The sequence below is a fragment of the Oncorhynchus kisutch genome, unplaced genomic scaffold (genome assembly GCF_002021735.2).
Source record: "Oncorhynchus kisutch isolate 150728-3 unplaced genomic scaffold, Okis_V2 Okis06b-Okis10b_hom, whole genome shotgun sequence".
In the NCBI taxonomy this organism is placed as follows: domain Eukaryota; kingdom Metazoa; phylum Chordata; class Actinopteri; order Salmoniformes; family Salmonidae; genus Oncorhynchus; species Oncorhynchus kisutch.
Window position 1 is genome coordinate 20813220 of NW_022261983.1, and position 20865 is coordinate 20834084.

The 20865-nt window shown below is 53.2% G+C and overlaps 1 protein-coding gene across 1 annotated transcript in view; it reads left to right on the forward strand.

Moving 5' to 3' along the window:
* Positions 1–20865, forward strand: part of LOC109877524 (protein flightless-1 homolog) — a 51557-nt gene that overhangs the window by 12854 nt on the left and 17838 nt on the right. Inside the window, 12 exon segments of the mRNA XM_031814444.1 lie at positions 595–673; positions 676–751; positions 2218–2302; positions 2455–2602; positions 3654–3787; positions 4154–4276; positions 8040–8144; positions 14985–15143; positions 15145–15165; positions 15267–15349; positions 19470–19544; positions 20043–20126. Coding sequence (XP_031670304.1) covers positions 595–673; positions 676–751; positions 2218–2302; positions 2455–2602; positions 3654–3787; positions 4154–4276; positions 8040–8144; positions 14985–15143; positions 15145–15165; positions 15267–15349; positions 19470–19544; positions 20043–20126 — 1172 coding nt within the window.

The window sequence follows — 20865 nt, forward strand, 5'->3', positions numbered from 1 at the left end:
AGTAGGTCATCTGGGTAGACCTGGATCTGTTGTGGACAGTAGCTCATCTGGGTAGACCTGGATCTGTTGGGGACAGTAGCTCATCTGGGTAGACCTGGATCTGTTGGGGACAGTAGCTCATCTGGGTAGACCTGGATCTGTTGGTGATAGTAGCTCATCTGGGTAGACCTGGATCTGTTGGGGACAGTAGGTCATCTGATCTGTTGGGGACAGTAGGTCATCTGATCTGTTGGGGACAGTAGGTCATCTGATCTGTTGGGGACAGTAGGTCATCTGATCTGTTGGGGACAGTAGGTCATCTGATCTGTTGGGGACAGTAGGTCATCTGATCTGTTGGGGACAGTAGGTCATCTGATCTGTTGGGGACAGTAGGTCATCTGAGCTGTTGGGGACAGTAGGTCATCTGGATAGACCTGGATCTGTTGGGGACAGTAGCTCATCTGGGTAGAGCAGCATTCTGACCTCATCTTTGAGGGCGAGTTCAGGGGCTGCAGATGGGTCCAACAACACTGCTCGTTCGTTGACGTAGACGTCAAACAGGTTTGGACTTAAACTGCACCCTTTGTCTCACCCCCTGTCTCTGTCTCTCTCCAGTCTGCTATCTGTAAGCTGGGGAAGTTGAAGAAGCTTTATGTGAACAGTAACAAGCTGGACTTTGATGGAGTTCCGTCTGGCGTGGGAAGTTATCCAGTCTGCAGGAGTTCATGGCTGCTAACAACAACCTGGAACTAATACCCGAGGGACTCTGTAGGTGGGTACCTCACGTCATACCCGAGGGACTCTGTAGGTGGGTGCCTGCCTCGCGTCATACCCGAGGGACTCTGTAGGTGGGTACCTCACGTCATACCCGAGGGACTCTGTAGGTGGGTGCCTCGCGTCATACCCGAGGGACTCTGTAGGTGGGTGCCTCGCGTCATACCCGAGGGACTCTGTAGGTGGGTGCCTCGCGTCATACCCGAGGGACTCTGTAGGTGGGTGCCTCGCGTCATACCCGAGGGACTCTGTAGGTGGGTGCCTCGCGTCATACCCGAGGGACTCTGTAGGTGGGTGCCTCGCGTCATACCCGAGGGACTCTGTAGTAGGTGGGTGCCTCGCGTCATACCCGAGGGACTCTGTAGTAGGTGGGTGCCTCGCGTCATACCCGAGGGACTCTGTAGTAGGTGGGTGCCTCGCGTCATACCCGAGGGACTCTGTAGTAGGTGGGTGCCTCGCGTCATACCCGAGGGACTCTGTAGTAGGTGGGTGCCTCGCGTCATACCCGAGGACTCTGTAGTAGGTGGGTGCCTCGCGTCATACCCGAGGGACTCTGTAGTAGGTGGGTGCCTCGCGTCATACCCGAGGGACTCTGTAGTAGGTGGGTGCCTCGCGTCATACCCGAGGGACTCTGTAGTAGGTGGGTGCCTCGCGTCATACCCGAGGGACTCTGTAGTAGGTGGGTGCCTCGCGTCATACCCGAGGGACTCTGTAGTAGGTGGGTGCCTCGCGTCATACCCGAGGGACTCTGTAGTAGGTGGGTGCCTCGCGTCATACCCGAGGGACTCTGTAGTAGGTGGGTGCCTCGCGTCATACCCGAGGGACTCTGTAGTAGGTGGGTGCCTCGCGTCATACCCGAGGACTCTGTAGTAGGTGGGTGCCTCGCGTCATACCCGAGGGACTCTGTAGTAGGTGGGTGCCTCGCGTCATACCCGAGGGACTCTGTAGTAGGTGGGTGCCTCGCGTCATACCCGAGGGACTCTGTAGTAGGTGGGTGCCTCGCGTCATACCCGAGGGACTCTGTAGTAGGTGGGTGCCTCGCGTCATACCCGAGGGACTCTGTAGTAGGTGGGTGCCTCGCGTCATACCCGAGGGACTCTGTAGTAGGTGGGTGCCTCGCGTCATACCCGAGGGGACTCTGTAGTAGGTGGGTGCCTCGCGTCATACCGAGGGACTCTGTAGTAGGTGGGTGCCTCGCGTCATACCCGAGGGACTCTGTAGTAGGTGGGTGCCTCGCGTCATACCCGAGGGACTCTGTAGTAGGTGGGTGCCTCGCGTCATACCCGAGGGACTCTGTAGTAGGTGGGTGCCTCGCGTCATACCCGAGGGACTCTGTCGGTAGACACACACTTAAGGCGTCCGCATGCTTCCCAGCCGGTATTTCATGATGCCATTTTGTGACATGTTTTGGACAGTACCTGCTGTGTAGTGGATCAACTTGTTGTTGTTGTTGTTGTTGTGTAGGTGTGGGAAGCTGAAGAAGTTGGTTCTGAATAAGAATCGTCTGGTGACTCTTCCTGAAGCTATCCACTTCCTCGTCGACCTAGAGGTACACACTGTCCTCTGTTCTAGATTATAGATGTTCTGCCCTGTGTTCTAGGTTCTAGACATTCTACCCTGTGTTCTAGGTTCAAAATGTTCAAAATGTTCTGTTTTAGATGTTCTAGGTTGTAAGTGTTCTCTCCTCTGTGTGTGTTCTAGGTTCTAGATGTACGTGAGAACCCCAACCTGGTGATGCCTCCCAAGCCGGTGGACAGGACAGCAGAGTGGTACAACATCGACTTCTCTCTTCAGAACCAACTGAGACTGGCTGGAGCATCCCCTGCTGTAATATCTGCTGCAGGGGGAGGTGGGTCTAGGTCCTGGGGGAGGTGGGTCTGAGTCCTGGGGAGGTGGGTCTGGGTCCTGGGGGAGGTGGGTCTAGGTCCTGGGGGAGGTGGGTCTAGGTCCTGGGGGAGGTGGGTCTAGGTCCTGGGGGAGGTGGGTCTAGGTCCTGGGGGAGGTGGGTCTAGGTCCTGGGGGAGGTGGGTCTGGGTCCTGGGGGAGGTGGGTCTGGGTCCTGGGGGAGGTGGGTCTAGGTCCTGGGGAGGTGGGTCTAGGTCCTGGGGAGGTGGTCTAGGTCCTGGGGAGGTGGGTCTAGGTCCTGGGGAGGTGGGTCTAGGTCCTGGGGAGGTGGGTCTAGGTCCTGGGGAGGTGGGTCTAGGTCCTGGGGAGGTGGGTCTAGGTCCTGGGGAGGTGGGTCTAGGTCCTGGGGAGGTGGGTCTAGGTCCTGGGGAGGTGGGTCTAGGTCCTGGGGAGGTGGGTCTGGGTCCTGGGGAGGTGGGTCTGGGTCCTGGGGAGGTGGGTCTGGGTCCTGGGGAGGTGGGTCTGGGTCCTGGGGAGGTGGGTCTAGGTCCTGGGGGAGGTGGGTCTAGGTCCTGGGGGAGGTGGGTCTAGGTCCTGGGGGAGGTGGGTCTAGGTCCTGGGGGAGGTGGGTCTAGGTCCTGGGGGAGGTGGGTCTAGGTCCTGGGGGAGGTGGGTCTAGGTCCTGGGGGAGGTGGGTCTAGGTCCTGGGGGAGGTGGGTCTAGGTCCTGGGGGAGGTGGGTCTAGGTCCTGGGGGAGGTGGGTCTAGGTCCTGGGGGAGGTGGGTCTAGGTCCTGGGGGAGGTGGGTCTAGGTCCTGGGGGAGGTGGGTCTAGGTCCTGGGGGAGGTGGGTCTAGGGGAGGTGGGTCTAGGAGAGGTGGGTCTAGGAGAGGTGGGTCTAGGAGAGGTGGGTCTAGGAGAGGTGGGTCTAGGAGAGGTGGGTCTAGGAGAGGTGGGTCTGGGTCTAGGGGAGGTGGGTCTGGGTCTAGGGGAAGTGGGTCTAGGGGAAGTTGCTTTAGAAACGCTCAATACATTGTTTGTGTGTGTGTGTGTGTAGGGGCCAGCCCACGGGACCCCCTGGCGAGGAAGATGAGGCTGAGGAGGAGGAAGGACAGTAGTCAAGACGACCAGGCTAAACAGGTCCTCAAGGGGATGAGTGATGTCACACAAGAGAAGAACAAGAGTTTCGAGGTAGGGAGGGGTGGCGGGGGTGGATAGAGTAGAGAGGGGGGGTGGATGGAGTAGAGGGGGGTGGGGGTTTGGAAGGGATGGGGGGGTTTGGAAGGGAGGGAGGGGTAGATTGAGGAGAGAGGGGGATGGAGTAGAGAGAGGGGGGGGATGGAGTAGAGGGGGGATGGGGGTTTGGGAGGGAGGGGTGGATGGATGGAGGAGAGTGAGGGAGGGGTGAACATTGGGTTTCATTCCTAGATTGAAAGGAGCTAGTCCTCCTAGATTTACACCCACCAGTATCCTCTGTTGGGAACCTGCCAATGACTTGCTTCAAATGAAACCGAGCCCTTGCTGTGTGTGTGTGTGTGTGTGTTTGTGTGTGTGTAGGAGAACGGCGATCAGAAGTATGGGGAACTGAATGCGTCATTGGGACACGCGCGTCGTTGGGACAAGAGTCTGGAGAAACCACAGCTGGACTACTCCGAGTTCTTCATGGAGGACGTAGGACAGGTAGGCCCAGCGGCGTTCAGGTTTTGGCCGGGCTAGGCCGTCGTTCTGCCCCTGAACAAGGCAGTTAACCTCCTGTTCCCTGGTAGGCCGTTGTCCTGCCCCTGAACAAGGCAGTTAACCCACTGTTCCCCGGTAGGCCGTTGTCCTGCCCCTGAACAAGGCAGTTAACCTCCTGTTCCCTGGTGGCCGTCGTCCTGTCCCTGAACAAGGCAGTTAACCCACTGTTCCCCAGTAGGCCGTTGTCCTGCCCCTGAACAAGGCAGTTAACCCACTGTTCCCCGGTAGGCCGTCGTCCTGTCCCTGAACAAGGCAGTTAACCCACTGTTCCCCGGTAGGCCGTCGTCCTGCCCCTGAACAAGGCAGTTAACCCACTGTTCCCGGTAGGCCGTCGTCCTGTCCCTGAACAAGGCAGTTAACCCACTGTTCCCCGGTAGGGCCGTCGTCCTGTCCCTGAACAAGGCAGTTAACCCACTGTTCCCTGGTGGCCGTCGTCTCCATTATGGCTCTAATCTGATAGGGGGGGTAGATGTTTCCATTTTGGCTCTAATCTGATTGTGTGTGTGGGGGGGGGTGTAGATGTTTCCATTATGGCTCTAATCTGATTGTGTGTGGGGGGGGTGTAGATGTCTCCATTATGGCTCTAATCTGATTGTGTGGGGGGGGGGGGGGGGGGTGTAGATGTCTCCATTATGGCTCTAATCTGATTGTGTGTGGGGGGGGGGTGTAGATGTCTCCATTATGGCTCTAATCTGATTGTGTGTGTGTGGGGGGGGGGGGGGGGGTGTAGATGTCTCCATTATGGCTCTAATCTGATTGTGTGTGTGGGGGGGGGGGGTGTAGATGTCTCCATTATGGCTCTAATCTGATTGTGTTGGGGGGGGGTGTAGATGTCTCCATTTTGGCTCTAATCTGATTGTGTGTGTGTGTGGGGGGGGGGGGGGGGGGGGGGGTGTAGATGTCTCCATTATGGCTCTAATCTGATTGTGTGTGGGGGGGTGTAGATGTCTCCATTTTGGCTCTAATCTGATTGTGTGTGTGTGTGGGGGGGGGGGGGGGGTGTAGATGTCTCCATTTTGGCTCTAATTGATTGTGTGTGTGGGGGGGGGGGGGGGGGGGGGGGGTGTTAGATGTCTCCATTATGGCTCTAATCTGATTGTGTGTGGGGGGGGGGGGGGGGGGGGGTGTAGATGTCTCCATTATGGCTCTAATCTGATTGTGTGTGGGGGGGGGGGGTGTAGATGTCTCCATTATGGCTCTAATCTGATTGTGTGGGGGGGGGGTGTAGATGTCTCCATTATGGCTCTAATCTGATTGTGTGGGGGGGGGGTGTAGATGTCTCCATTATGGCTCTAATCTGATTGTGTGTGGTGGGGGGGGGGTTGTTGTGTGTAGATGTCTCCATTATGCTCTAATCTGATTGTGTGGGGGGGGGGGGGGGTGCAGATGTCTCCATTTGGCTCTAATCTGATTGTGTGTGGGGGGGGGGGGGGTGTTAGATGTCTCCATTATGGCTCTAATCTGATGTCTCCATTATGGCTCTAATCTGATGTTCATTATGGCTCTAATCTGATTGTGTGGGGGGGGGGGGGGGTGTTTGTAGATGTCTCCATTAGGCTCTAATCTGATTGTGTGGGGGGGGGTGTTGTAGATGTCTCCATTATGGCTCTAATCTGATTGTGTGTGTGTGTGGGGGGGGGGGGGGGGTGTTGTAGATGTCTCCATTATGGCTCTAATCTGATGTGTGGGGGGGGGGGGGGGGGGGGGGGGGTGTAGATGTCTCCATTATGGCTAATCTGATTGTGTGGGGGGGGGGGGGTTGTAGATGTCTCCATTATGGCTCTAATCTGATTGTGTGGGGGGGGGGGTGTGTGTAGATGTCTCCATTATGGCTCTAATCTGATTGTGTGTGGGGGGGGTGTAGATGTCTCCATTATGGCTCTAATCTGATTGTGTGTGGGGGGGGGGGGGGTGGTAGTTGTAGTGTCTCCATTATGGCTCTAATCTGATTGTGTGGGGGGGGGGGGGGTGTAGATGTCTCCATTATGGCTCTAATCTGATTGTGTGTGGGGGGGGGGGGGGTTGTAGATGTCTCCATTATGGCTCTAATCTGATGTCTCCATTATGGCTCTAATCTGATGTCTCCATTATGGCTCTATCTAATCTGATTGTGTGGGGGGGGGGGGTGTAGATGTCTCCATTATGGCTCTAATCTGATTGTGGGGGGGGGGTGTAGATGTCTCCATTATGGCTCTAATCTGATGTGTGTGTGTGGGGGGGGGGGGGGTGTAGATGTTCCATTATGGCTCTAATCTGATTGTGTGTGTGGGGGGGTGTAGATGTCTCCATTATGGCTCTAATCTGATGTGTGTGGGGGGGGGGGGGGTGTAGATGTCTCCATTATGGCTCTAATCTGATTGTGTGGGGGGGGGGTGTAGATGTCTCCATTATGGCTCTAATCTGATTGTGTGGGGGGGGGGGGGTGTAGATGTCTCCATTATGGCTCTAATCTGATTGTGTGTGTGGGGGGGGGGGTGTTAGATGTCTCCATTATGGCTCTAATCTGATTGTGTGGGGGGGGGGGGGGGGTTGTAGATGTCTCCATTATGGCTCTAATCTGATTGTGTGTGGGGGGGGGGGGGGTGGGGGTTGTGTCTGTAGATGTCTCCATTATGGCTCTAAATCTGATGTCTCCATTATGGCTCTAATCTGAGTCTCCATTATGGCTCTATCTGAGTGTGTGGGGGGGGGGGGTGTAGATTGTCTCCATTATGGCTCTATCTGATTGTGTGGGGGGGGGGGGGGGGGGGGGGGTGTAGATGTCTCCTATGGCTCTAACTGATTGTGTGGAGGGGGGGGTGTAGATGTCTCCATTATGGCTCTAATCTGATTGGGTGGGGTGGGGGGGTGTTGTAGATGTCGCCATTATGGCTCTAATCTGATTGTGTGGGGGGGGGGGGGGGTTCGATGTTCTCCATTATGGCTCTAATCTGATTGGCGTGGGGGGGGGGGGGTGTAGATGTCTCCATTATGGCTCTAACTCTGTCTCCATTATGGCTCTAATCTGATGTCTCCATTATGGCTCTAATCTGATGTCTCCATTATGGCTCTAATCTGATTGTGTGGGGGGGGGGTGTAGATGTCTCCATTATGGCTCTAATCTGATTGTTGTGGGGGGGGTTTAGATGTCTCCATTATGGCTCTAATCTGATTGTGTGGGGGGGGGTGTAGATGTCTCCATTATGGCTCTAATCTGATTGTGTGGGGGGGGGGGTGTAGATGTCTCCATTATGGCTCTAATCTGATTGTGTGTGGGGGGGGGGGGTGTAGATGTTCCGTTATGGCTCTAATCTGATTGTGTGGGGGGGGGGGGGGGGGGGGGGGTGTAGATGTCTCCATTATGGCTCTAATCTGATTGTGTGTGGGGGGGGGGGTGTAGATGTCTCCATTATGGCTCTAATCTGATGTCTCCATTATGGCTCTAATCTGATGTCTCCATTATGGCTCTAATCTGATTGTGTGGGGGGGGGGTGTAGATGTCTCCATTATGGCTCTAATCTGATTGTGTGTGTGTGTGTGTGTGGGGGGGGGGGGGTGTAGATGTCTCCATTATGGCTCTAATCTGATTGTGTGGGGGGGGGGGGGGTGTAGATGTCTCCATTTTGGCTCTAATCTGATTGTGTGTGGGGGGGGGGGGGGGTGGGGTGTAGATGTCTCCATTATGGCTCTAATCTGATTGTGTGTGTGTGTGTGTGTGTGTGTGTAGGTCCCTGGTGTGTTTGTGTGGCAGATAGAGAACTTTGTTCCGATGCAGGTGGACGAGGCGTTCCAGGGGAAGTTCTACGAGGCTGACTGCTACATCATCCTCAAGGTAACACACACTGCTACATCATCCTCAAGGTAACACACACACACACTGCTACATCATCCTCAAGGTAACACACACACACACACACTGCTACATCATCCTCAAGGTAACACACACACACACACACTGCTACATCATCCTCAAGGTAACACACACACACACACACTGCTACATCATCCTCAAGGTAACACACACACACACTGCTACATCATCCTCAAGGTAACACACACACACACTGCTACATCATCCTCAAGGTAACACACACACACACTGCTACATCATCCTCAAGGTAACCACACACACACACACACACTGCTACATCATCCTCAAGGTAACACACACACACACACTGCTACATCATCCTCAAGGTAACACACACACACACACTGCTACATCATCCTCAAAACACACACACACACACTGCTACATCATCCTCAAGGTAACACACACACACACTGCTACATCATCCTCAAGGTAACACACACACACACACTGCTACATCATCCTCAAGGTAACACACACACACACTGCTACATCATCCTCAAGGTAGTAATAACACACACAACATACACTGCTACTCATCCTCAAGGTAACCCAATGTACATCTCCTCAAGGTAACACACACACACACACACTGCTACATCATCCTCAAGGTAACACACACACACACTGCTACATCATCCTCAAGGGTAACACACACACACACACACTGCTACATCATCCTCAAAGGTAACACACACACACACACACTGCTACATCATCCTCAAGGTTAACACAAACACACACACTGCTACATCATCCCTCAAGGTAACACACACACACACACTGCTACATCATCCTCAAGGTAACACACACACACACACACTTGCTACATCATCCTCAAGGTAACACACACACACACACACACTGCTACATCATCCTCAAGGTAACACACACACACACACACACAAACATCATCCTCAAGGTAACACCACACAACACACACTGCTACATCATCCTCAATGTAACACACACACACACACAAACATCATCCTCAGGTAACACACACACACACACTGCTACATCATCCTCAAGGTAACACACACACACACACTTACATCATCCTCAAGGTAACGCACACACACACACACACCACACACACTGCTACATCATCCTCAGGTAACACACACACACACACACACACACACACACACACACTGCTACATCATCCTCAAGGTAACACACACACACACACACTGCTACATCATCCTCAAGGTAACACACACACACACACACACACTGCTACATCATCCTCAAGGTAACACACACACACACACACACTGCTACATCATCCTCAAGGTAACACACACACACACACACACTGCTACATCATCCTCAAGGTAACACACACACACACACACACTGCTACATCATCCTCAAGGGTAACACACACACACACACACACTGCTACATCATCCTCAAGGTAACACACACACACACACACACTGCTACATCATCCTCAAGGTAACACACACACACACACAAACATCATCCTCAAGGTAACACACACACACACACTGCTACATCATCCTCAAGGTAACACACACCACACACACTTACATCATCCTCAAGGTAACGCACACACACACACACACACACACACTGCTACATCATCCTCAAGGTAACACACACACACACACACACTGCTACATCATCCTCAAGGTACACACACACACACACTGTTACATCATCCTCAAGGTAACACACACACACTGCTTCATCGTCCTCAAGGTAACACACACACACACTGCTTCATCGTCCTCATGGTAACACACACACACACACTGCTTCATCGTCCTCATGGTAACACACACACACACACTGCTTCATCATCCTCAAGGTAACATACACACTGCTACATAATCATCCAATCAGGGCTCTGTGTGTCTAGTATAGCATAATATAAGTCTATAGGGCCAGACATGAGCCAAACTGTTCTGGTCAGGCCTGGGTTGAATCTGTACTGGTCAGGCCTGGTTGAGTCTGTACTGGTCAGGCCTGGTTGAATCTGTACGGGTCAGGCCTGGTGAATCTGTACGGGTCAGGCCTGGTTGAATCTGTACGGGTCAGGCCTGGTTGAGTCTGTACGGGTCAGGCCTGGTTGAGTCTGTACGGGTCAGGCCTGGTTGAGTCTGTACGGGTCAGGCCTGGTTGAAATCTGTACGGGTCAGGCCTGGTTGAATTGTACGGGTCAGGCCCTGGTTGAATCTGTACGGGTCAGGCCTGTTGAATCTGTACGGGTCAGGCCTGGTTGAATCTGTACGGGTCAGGCTAGCTAGCAGCACAGTACTTTGAGGTTTGCCTGTAATGTGACTGGTTTAATAGTGTCTACTGTAGGGACTAGCAGTTAGTCTGAACAGAACACAGTGGTTTAATAGTGTCTACTGTGGGACTAGCAGTTAGTCTGTAGGGGCTAGCAGTTAGTCTGTAGGGACTAGCAGTTAGTCTGTAGGGGCTAGCAGTTAGTCTGAACAGAACACAGTGTTTAATAGTGTCTACTGTAGGACTAGCAGTTAGTCTGTAGGGGCTAGCAGTTAGTCTGTAGGGACTAGCAGTTAGTCTGTAGGGGCTAGCAGTTAGTCTGAACAGAACACAGTGGTTTAATAGTGTCTACTGTAGGGACTAGCAGTTAGTCTGTATACCACACAGTGGTTAATGTGTCTACTGTAGGGACTAGCAGTTAGTCTGTAGGGACTAGCAGTTAGTCTGTACAGAACACAGTGGTTTAATAGTGTCTACTGTAGGGGCTAGCAGTTAGTCTTAGGGGCTAGCAGTTAGTCTGTAGGGGCTAGCAGTTAGTCTGTAGGGGCTAGCAGTTAGTCTGTAGGGACTAGCAGTTAGTCTGAACAGAACACGTGGTTTAATAGTGTCTACTGTAGGGACTAGCAGTTAGTCTGAACAGAACACAGTGGTTTAATAGTGTCTACTGTAGGGACTAGCAGTTAGTCTGAACAGAACACAGTGGTTTAATAGTGTCTACTGTAGGACTACAGTTAGTCTGTACAGAACACAGTGGTTTAATAGTGTCTACTGTAGGGACTAGCAGTTAGTCTGTATACCACACAGTGGTTTAATAGTGTCTACTGTAGGGGCTAGCAGTTAGTCTGAACAGAACACAGTGGTTTAATAGTGTCTACTGTAGGGACTAGCAGTTAGTCTGTAGGGGCTAGCATTAGTCTGTAGGGGCTAGCAGTTAGTCTGTAGGGACTAGCAGTAGTCTGAACAGAACACAGTGGTTTAATAGTATCTACTGTAGGGACTAGCAGTTAGTCTGAACAGAACACAGTGGTTTAATAGTGTCTACTGTAGGGACTAGCAGTTAGTCTGTACAGAACACAGTGGTTTAATAGTGTCTACTGTAGGGGCTAGCAGTTAGTCTGTAGGGGCTAGCAGTTAGTCTGTAGGGGCTAGCAGTTAGTCTGTAGGGGCTAGCAGTTAGTCTGTAGGGACTAGCAGTTAGTCTGTACAGAACACAGTGGTTTAATAGTGTCTACTGTAGGGGCTAGCAGTTAGTCTGTAGGGACTAGCAGTTAGTCTGTACAGAACACAGTGGTTTAATAGTGTCTACTGTAGGGACTAGCAGTTAGTCTGAACAGAACACAGTGGTTTAATAGTGTCTACTGTAGGGACTAGCAGTTAGTCTGAACAGAACACCACACAGTGGTTTAATAGTGTCTACTGTAGGGACTAGCAGTTAGTCTGTAGGGACTAGCAGTTAGTCTGTAGGGGCTAGCAGTTAGTCTGAACAGAACACAGTGGTTTAATAGTGTCTACTGTAGGGACTAGCAGTTAGTCTGAACAGAACACAGTGGTTTAATAGTGTCTACTGTAGGGACTAGCAGTTAGTCTGAACAGAACACCACACAGTGGTTTAATAGTGTCTACTGTAGGACTAGCAGTTAGTCTGAACAGAACACAGTGGTTTAATAGTGTCTACTGTAGGGACTAGCAGTTAGTCTGTAGGGGCTAGCAGTTAGTCTGAACAGAACACCACACAGTGGTTTAATAGTGTCTACTGTAGGGACTAGCAGTTAGTTCTGTAGGGACTAGCAGTTAGTCTGTAGGGACTAGCAGTTAGTCTGTAGGGACTAGGCAGTTAGTCTGTAGGGACTAGCAGTTAGTCTGTAGGGACTAGCAGTTAGTCGTAGGGACTAGCAGTTAGTCTGTAGGGACTAGCAGTTAGTCTGTAGGGACTAGCAGTTAGTCTGTACAGAACACAGTGTTTAATAGTGTCTACTGTAGGACTAGCAGTTAGTCTGTAGGGGCTAGCAGTTAGTCTGAACAGAACACAGTGGTTTAATAGTGTCTACTGTAGGGACTAGCAGTTAGTCTGAACAGAACACAGTGGTTAATAGTGTCTACTGTAGGGACTAGCAGTTAGTCTGAACAGAACACAGTGGTTTAATAGTGTCTACTGTAGGGACTAGCAGTTAGTCTGTAGGGCTAGCAGTTAGTCTGTACAGAACACAGTGGTTTAATAGTGTCTACTGTAGGGACTAGCAGTTAGTCTGTAGGGGCTAGCAGTTAGTCTGTAGGGACTAGCAGTTAGTCTGAACACCACACAGTGGTTTAATAGTGTCTACTGTAGGGACTAGCAGTTAGTCTGAACAGAACACAGTGGTTTAATAGTGTCTACTGTAGGGACTAGCAGTTAGTCTGTAGGGGCTAGCAGTTAGTCTGTAGGGGCTAGCAGTTAGTCTGTAGGGACTAGCAGTTAGTCTGAACAGAACACAGTGGTTTAATAGTGTCTACTGTAGGGACTAGCAGTTAGTCTGAACAGAACACAGTGGTTTAATAGTGTCTACTGTAGGGACTAGCAGTTAGTCTGAACAGAACACAGTGGTTTAATAGTGTCTACTGTAGGGACTAGCAGTTAGTCTGTAGGGACTAGCAGTTAGTCTGTAGGGACTAGCAGTTAGTCTGTAGGGACTAGCAGTTAGTCTGTAGGGACTAGCAGTTAGTCTGAACAGAACACAGTGGTTTAATAGTGTCTACTGTAGGGACTAGCAGTTAGTCTGAACAGAACACAGTGGTTTAATAGTGTCTACTGTAGGGACTAGCAGTTAGTCTGAAACACCACACAGTGGTTTAATAGTGTCTACTGTAGGGACTAGCAGTTAGTGTGAAACAGAACACAGTGGTTTTAATAGTGTCTACTGTAGGGACTAGCAGTTAGTCTGTAGGGGCTAGCAGTTAGTCTGTAGGGGCTAGCAGTTAGTCTGTAGGGACTAGCAGTTAGTCTGAACAGAACACAGTGGTTTAATAGTGTCTACTGTAGGGACTAGCAGTTAGTCTGAACAGAACACAGTGGTTTAATAGTGTCTACTGTAGGGACTAGCAGTTAGTCTGAACAGAACACAGTGGTTTAATAGTGTCTACTGTAGGGACTAGCAGTTAGTCTGTAGGGACTAGCAGTTAGTCTGTAGGGACTAGCAGTTAGTCTGTAGGGACTAGCAGTTAGTCTGAACAGAAACACAGTGGTTTAATAGTGTCTACTGTAGGGACTAGCAGTTAGTCTGAAACAGAACACCACACATGTACTGTTGTACTGTTATGTAGTAACCTAGTAACTCCCCCTCCTCCTCTAACCCCCCCACCCCTCCTCTAACCCTCCAACCCCTCCTCCTCTAAACCCTCCAACCCCTCCTCCTCTAACCCTCCCACCCCTACCTCTAACCCTCCAACCCCCTCCCTCTAACCCTCCCACCCCTCCTCTAACCCTCCCACCCCTCCTCCTCTAACCCTCCAACCCCTCCTCTAACCCTCCAACCCCTCCTCCTCTAACCCTCCAACCCCTCCTCCTCTAACCCTCCAAACCCCTCCTCCTCTAACCCTCCCACCCCTCCTCCTCTAACCTCCCCACCCCTCCTCTAACCCCCCTACCCTTCCTCTAACCCTCCAACCCCTCCTCCTCTAACCCCCCTCCCCTCCTCTAACCCTCCTACCCCTCCTCTAACCCTCCTACCCCTCCTCTAACCCTCCCACCCCTCCTCTAACCCTCCTACCCCTCCTCTAACCCTCCCACCCCCTCCTCCTCTAACCCTCCCACCCCCTCCTCCTCTAACCCTCCCACCCCTCCTCCTCTAACCCTCCCACCCCTCCTCCTCTAACCCTCCCACCCCTCCTCCTCTAACCCTCCCACCCCTCCTCCTCTAACCCTCCAACCCCTCCTCCTCTAACCCTCCAACCCCTCCTCCTCTAACCCTCCAACCCCTCCTCCTCTAACCCTCCCACCCCTCCTCCTCTAACCCTCCCACCCCTCCTCCTCTAACCCTCCCACCCCTCCTCCTCTAACCCTCCAACCCCTCCTCCTCTAACCCTCCCACCCCTCCTCCTCTAACCCTCCCACCCCTCCTCCTCTAACCCTCCCACCCCTCCTCCTCTAACCCTCCAACCCCTCCTCCTCTAACCCTCCAACCCCTCCTCCTCTAACCCCCCCCACCCCTCCTCCTCTAACCCCCCCACCCCCTCCTCCTCTAACCCCCCCCCCACCCCTCCTCTTAACCCCCCCTCCAAACCCCTCCTCCTCTAAACCCCCCCACCCCTCCTCTAACCCTCCAACCCCTCCTCCTCTAACCCCCCCACCCCTCCTCTAACCCTCCAACCCCTCCTCCTCTAACCCCCCCACCCCTCCTCTAACCCTCCAACCCCTCCTCCTCTAACCCTCCAACCCCTCCTCCTCTAACCCTCCCACCCCTCCTCCTCTAACCCTCCCACCCCTCCTCCTCTAACCCTCCCACCCCTCCTCCTCTAACCCCCCCCTCCCCCTCCTCTAACCCCCATACCCCTCCTCTACCCCCCCAGACGTTCCTGGACGACAACGGAGCCCTGAACTGGCAGATATTCTACTGGATTGGTCAGGAAGCTACGCTGGATAAGAAGGCGGGGTCTGCCATCCACGCCGTCAACCTCCGTAACTACCTGGGGCGGAAGTGTCGAACCATTAGAGAGGAGATGGGAGACCGAGTCCGAGGAGTTCAGCGCTGTAGGTCCCCCACACGCGCACACACACACGCGCACGCCACACGCACGCACGCACGCACGCACGGCCTGTAGAAAACCTTGCCAACTCTTCTGCCCCACCAGGTGTTTGAAAATGACATCTCCTACATTGAGGGGGGGACAGCCAGCGGCTTCTATACTGTGGAGGACACACACTATACTGTCAGGTAAGGAGGGGGGGACAGCCAGCGGCTTCTATACTGTGGAGGACACACACTATACTGTCAGGTAAGGAGGAGGGAGGGGGGGTACACACTATACTGTCAGGTAAGGAGGGGGGGGTACACACTATACCGTCAGGTAAGGAGGAGGGAGGGGGGGTACACACTATACTGTCAGGTAAGGAGGAGGGGGTACACACTACCGTCAGGTAAGGAGGGGGGGTACACACTATACTGTCAGGTAAGGAGGGGGGGGGGGTACACACTATACTGTCAGGTAAGGAGGGGGGGGGGTACACACTATACTGTCAGGTAAGGAGGGGGGGGGTACACTATACTGTCAGGTAAGGAGGAGGGGGGGTACACACTATACTGTCAGGTAAGGAGGGGGGGGGGGGGTTACACACTATACTGTCAGGTAAGGGGGGGGTACACACTATACTGTCAGTTAAGGAGGGGGACTGTGTGGGGGGTACACACTATACTGTCAGGTAAGGAGGGGGGGGGTACACACTATACTGTCAGGTAAGGAGGGGGGGGGTACACACTATACTGTCAGGTAAGGAGAGGGGGGTACACACTATACTGTCAGGTAAGGAGGGGGGGGGTACACTATACTGTCAGGTAAGGAGGAGGGGGGTACACACTATACTGTCAGGTAAGGAGGGGGGGGGGGGTACACACTATACGGTCAGGTAAGGAGGGGGGGGGGGTACACACTATACGGTCAGGTAAGGAGGGGGGGGGGGTACACACTATACTGTCAGGTAAGGAGGGGGGGGTACACACTATACTGTCAGGTAAGGAGGGGGACTGTGTGGGGGGTACACACTATACTGTCAGGTAAGGAGGGGGGGGTACACACTATACTGTCAGGTAAGGAGGGGGGGGTACACTATACTGTCAGTAAGGAGGAGGGGGGGTACACACTATACTGTCAGGATAGGAGGGGGGGGGTACACACTACGGTCAGGTAAGGAGGGGGGGGGGGGGGTACACACTATACTGTCAGGTAAGGAGGGGGGGGGTACAACACTATACTGTCAGGTAAGGAGGGGACTGTGTGGGGGGTACACACTATACGGTCAGGTAAGGAGGGGGGGGGGGGTACACACTATACTGTCAGGTAAGGAGGGGGGGGGGGTACACACTATACTGTCAGGTAAGGAGGGGGGGGGGTACACACTATACTGTCAGGTAAGGAGGGGGACTGTGTGGGGGGTACACACTATACGGTCAGGTAAGGAGGGGGGGGGGGGTACACACTATACTGTCAGGTAAGGAGGAGGGGGGTACACACTATACTGTCAGGTAAGGAGGGGGGGGGGGGGTACACACTATACTGTCAGGTAAGGAGGGGGGGGGGTACACACTATACTGTCAGGTAAGGAGGGGGGGTACACACTATACTGTCAGGTAAGGAGGAGGGGGGTACACACTATACTGTCAGGTAAGGAGGGGGGGGGTTACACACTATACTGTCAGGTAAGGGGGGGGTACACACTATACTGTCAGTTAAGGAGGGGGACTGTGTGGGGGGTACACACTATACTGTCAGGTAAGGAGGGGGGGGGGGTACACACTATACTGTCAGGTAAGGAGGGGGGGGGGGTACACACTATACTGTCAGGTAAGGAGGGGGGGTACACACTATACTGTCAGGTAAGGAGGGGGGGGGTACACTATACTGTCAGGTAAGGAGGAGGGGGGGTACACACTATACTGTCAGGTAAGGAGGGGGGGGGGGTTACACACTATACTGTCAGGTAAGGGGGGGGTACACACTATACTGTCAGTTAAGGAGGGGACTGTGTGGGGGTACACACTATACTGTCAGGTAAGGAGGGGGGGGGTACACACTATACTGTCAGGTAAGGAGGGGGGGGGGTACACACTATACTGTCAGGTAAGGAGAGGGGGGTACACACTATACTGTCAGGTAAGGAGGGGGGGGGTACACTATACTGTCAGGTAAGGAGGAGGGGGGTACACACTATACTGTCAGGTAAGGAGGGGGGGGGTACACACTATACGGTCAGGTAAGGAGGGGGGGGGGTACACACTATACGGTCAGGTAAGGAGGGGGGGGGGGTACACACTATACTGTCAGGTAAGGAGGGGGGGGTACACACTATACTGTCAGGTAAGGAGGGGGACTGTGTGGGGGGTACACACTATACTGTCAGGTAAGGAGGGGGGGGTACACACTATACTGTCAGGTAAGGAGGGGGGGGTACACTATACTGTCAGGTAAGGAGGAGGGGGGTACACACTATACTGTCAGGATAGGAGGGGGGGGTACACACTACGGTCAGGTAAGGAGGGGGGGGGGGTACACACTATACTGTCAGGTAAGGAGGGGGGGGGTACACACTATACTGTCAGGTAAGGAGGGGGACTGTGTGGGGGGTACACACTATACGGTCAGGTAAGGAGGGGGGGGGGGTACACACTATACTGTCAGGTAAGGAGGGGGGGGGTACACACTATACTGTCAGGTAAGGAGGGGGGGGGTACACACTATACTGTCAGGTAAGGAGGGGGACTGTGTGGGGGGTACACACTATACGGTCAGGTAAGGAGGGGGGGGGGGGTACACACTATACTGTCAGGTAAGGAGGAGGGGGGTACACACTATACTGTCAGGTAAGGAGGGGGGGGGGGTACACACTATACTGTCAGGTAAGGAGGGGGGGGTACACACTATACTGTCAGGTAAGGAGGGGGGGGGGTACACACTATACTGTCAGGTAAGGAGGGGGGTACACACTATACTGTCAGGTAAGGAGGAGGGGGGTACACACTATACTGTCAGGTAAGGAGGGGGGGGGGGTTACACACTATACTGTCAGGTAAGGGGGGGGTACACACTATACTGTCAGTTAAGGAGGGGGACTGTGTGGGGGGTACACACTATACTGTCAGGTAAGGAGGGGGGGGGGGTACACACTATACTGTCAGGTAAGGAGGGGGGGGGTACACACTATACTGTCAGGTAAGGAGGGGGGGGGTACACTATACTGTCAGGTAAGGAGGAGGGGGGTACACACTATACTGTCAGGTAAGGAGGGGGGGGGGGGTACACACTATACGGTCAGGTAAGGAGGGGGGGGTACACACTATACGGTCAGGTAAGGAGGGGGGGGGGTACACACTATACTGTCAGGTAAGGAGGGGGGGGTACACACTATACTGTCAGGTAAGGAGGGGGACTGTGTGGGGGGTACACACTATACTGTCAGGTAAGGAGGGGGGGGTACACACTATACTGTCAGGTAAGGAGGGGGGGGGTACACTATACTGTCAGGTAAGGAGGAGGGGGGTACACACTATACTGTCAGGATAGGAGGGGGGGGGGTACACACTACGGTCAGGTAAGGAGGGGGGGGTACACACTATACTGTCAGGTAAGGAGGGGGGGGGGTACACACTATACTGTCAGGTAAGGAGGGGGACTGTGTGGGGGGTACACACTATACGGTCAGGTAAGGAGGGGGGGGGGTACACACTATACTGTCAGGTAAGGAGGGGGGGGGGGGTACACACTATACTGTCAGGTAAGAAGGGGGGGGTACACACTATACTGTCAGGTAAGGAGGGGGACTGTGTGGGGGGTACACACTATACGGTCAGGTAAGGAGGGGGGGGGGGGTACACACTATACTGTCAGGTAAGGAGGGGGGGGGGTACACACTATACTGTCAGGTAAGGAGGGGGGGGGGTACACACTATACTGTCAGGTAAGGAGGAGGGGGGGTACACACTATACTGTCAGGTAAGGAGGGGGGGGGGGTACACTATACTGTCAGGTAAGGAGGGGGACTGTGTGGGGGGTACACACTATACTGTCAGGTAAGGAGGGGACTGTGTGGGGGGTACACACTATACTGTCAGGTAAGGAGGGGGACTGTGTGGGGGGTACACACTATATTGTCAGGTAAGGAGGGGGACTGTGTGGGGGGTACACACTATATTGTCAGGTAAGGAGGGGGACTGTGTGGGGGGTACACACTATACTGTCAGGTAAGGAGGGGGACTGTGTGGGGGGTACACACTATATTGTCAGGTAAGGAGGGGGACTGTGTGGGGGGTGTACCAACTCTAAGTGTGTGTGTGTGTGTTCCAGGTTGTATCGTGTTTATGGGAAGAAGAACATCCGTCTGGAGTCGGTTCCTCTGAAGGCCTCGTCCCTGGACCCACGGTGAGTTCTGTTGTCATGGAGATGGACAGTCTGTTTTAGCATGGACAACACCATGGAGGGCTTTACAGACTGACAATACTGTTGTCATGGAGATGTATAGTCTGTTTTATGGTTCCTATAGTTCTAATGTTCTGTGTTCCTGTAGTTCTAATGCTCTTGTGTTCCTGTAGTTCTAATGTTCTGTGTTCCTGTAGTTCTAATGCTCTGTGTTCCTGTAGTTCTAATGTGCTGTGTTCCTGTAGTTCTGTAGTTCTAATGTTCTGTGTTCCTGTAGTTCTAATGCTCTGTGTTCCTGTAGTTCTAATGCTCTGTGTTCCTGTAGTTCTGTAGTTCTAATGTTCTGTAGTTCTAATGTTCTGTGTTCCTGTAGTTCTAATTATCTGTGTTCCTGTAGTTCTAATGCTCTGTGTTCCTGTAGTTCTAATGCTCTGTGTTCCTGTAGTTCTGTAGTTCTAATGTGCTGTGTTCCTGTAGTTCTAATGCTCTGTGTTCCTGTAGGTTTGTCTTCCTGGTGGATACGGGTCTGGAGATTTTCATCTGGAGAGGAGCCAACGCTACTCTGGCCGGTACCACTAAGGCCCGGTAATTAACACACACCAACACTACTCTGGCCGGTACCACTAAGGCCCGGTAATTAACACACACCAACACTACTCTGGCCGGTACCACTAAGGCCCGGTAATTAACACACACCAACACTACTCTGGCCGGTACCACTAAGGCCCGGTAATTAACACACACCAACACTACTCTGGCCGGTACCACTAAGGCCCGGTAATTAACACACACCAACACTACTCTGGCCGGTACCACTAAGGCCCGGTAATTAACACACACCAACACTACTCTGGCCGGTACCACTAAGGCCCGGTAATTAACACACACCAACACTACTCTGGCCGGTACCACTAAGGCCCGGTAATTAACACACACCAACACTACTCTGGCCGGTACCACTAAGGCCCGGTAATTAACACACACCAACACTACTCTGGCCGGTACCACTAAGGCCCGGTAATTAACACACACCAACACTACTCTGGCCGGTACCACTAAGGCCCGGTAATTAACACACACCAACACTACTCTGGCCGGTACCACTAAGGCCCGGTAATTAACACACACCAACACTACTCTGGCCGGTACCACTAAGGCCCGGTAATTAACACACACCAACACTACTCTGGCCGGTACCACTAAGGTCCGGTAATTAACACACACCAACACTACTCTGGCCGGTACCACTAAGGTCCGGTAATTAACCCACACCATCACTACTCTGGCCGGTACCACTAAGGTCCAGTAATTAACCCACACCATC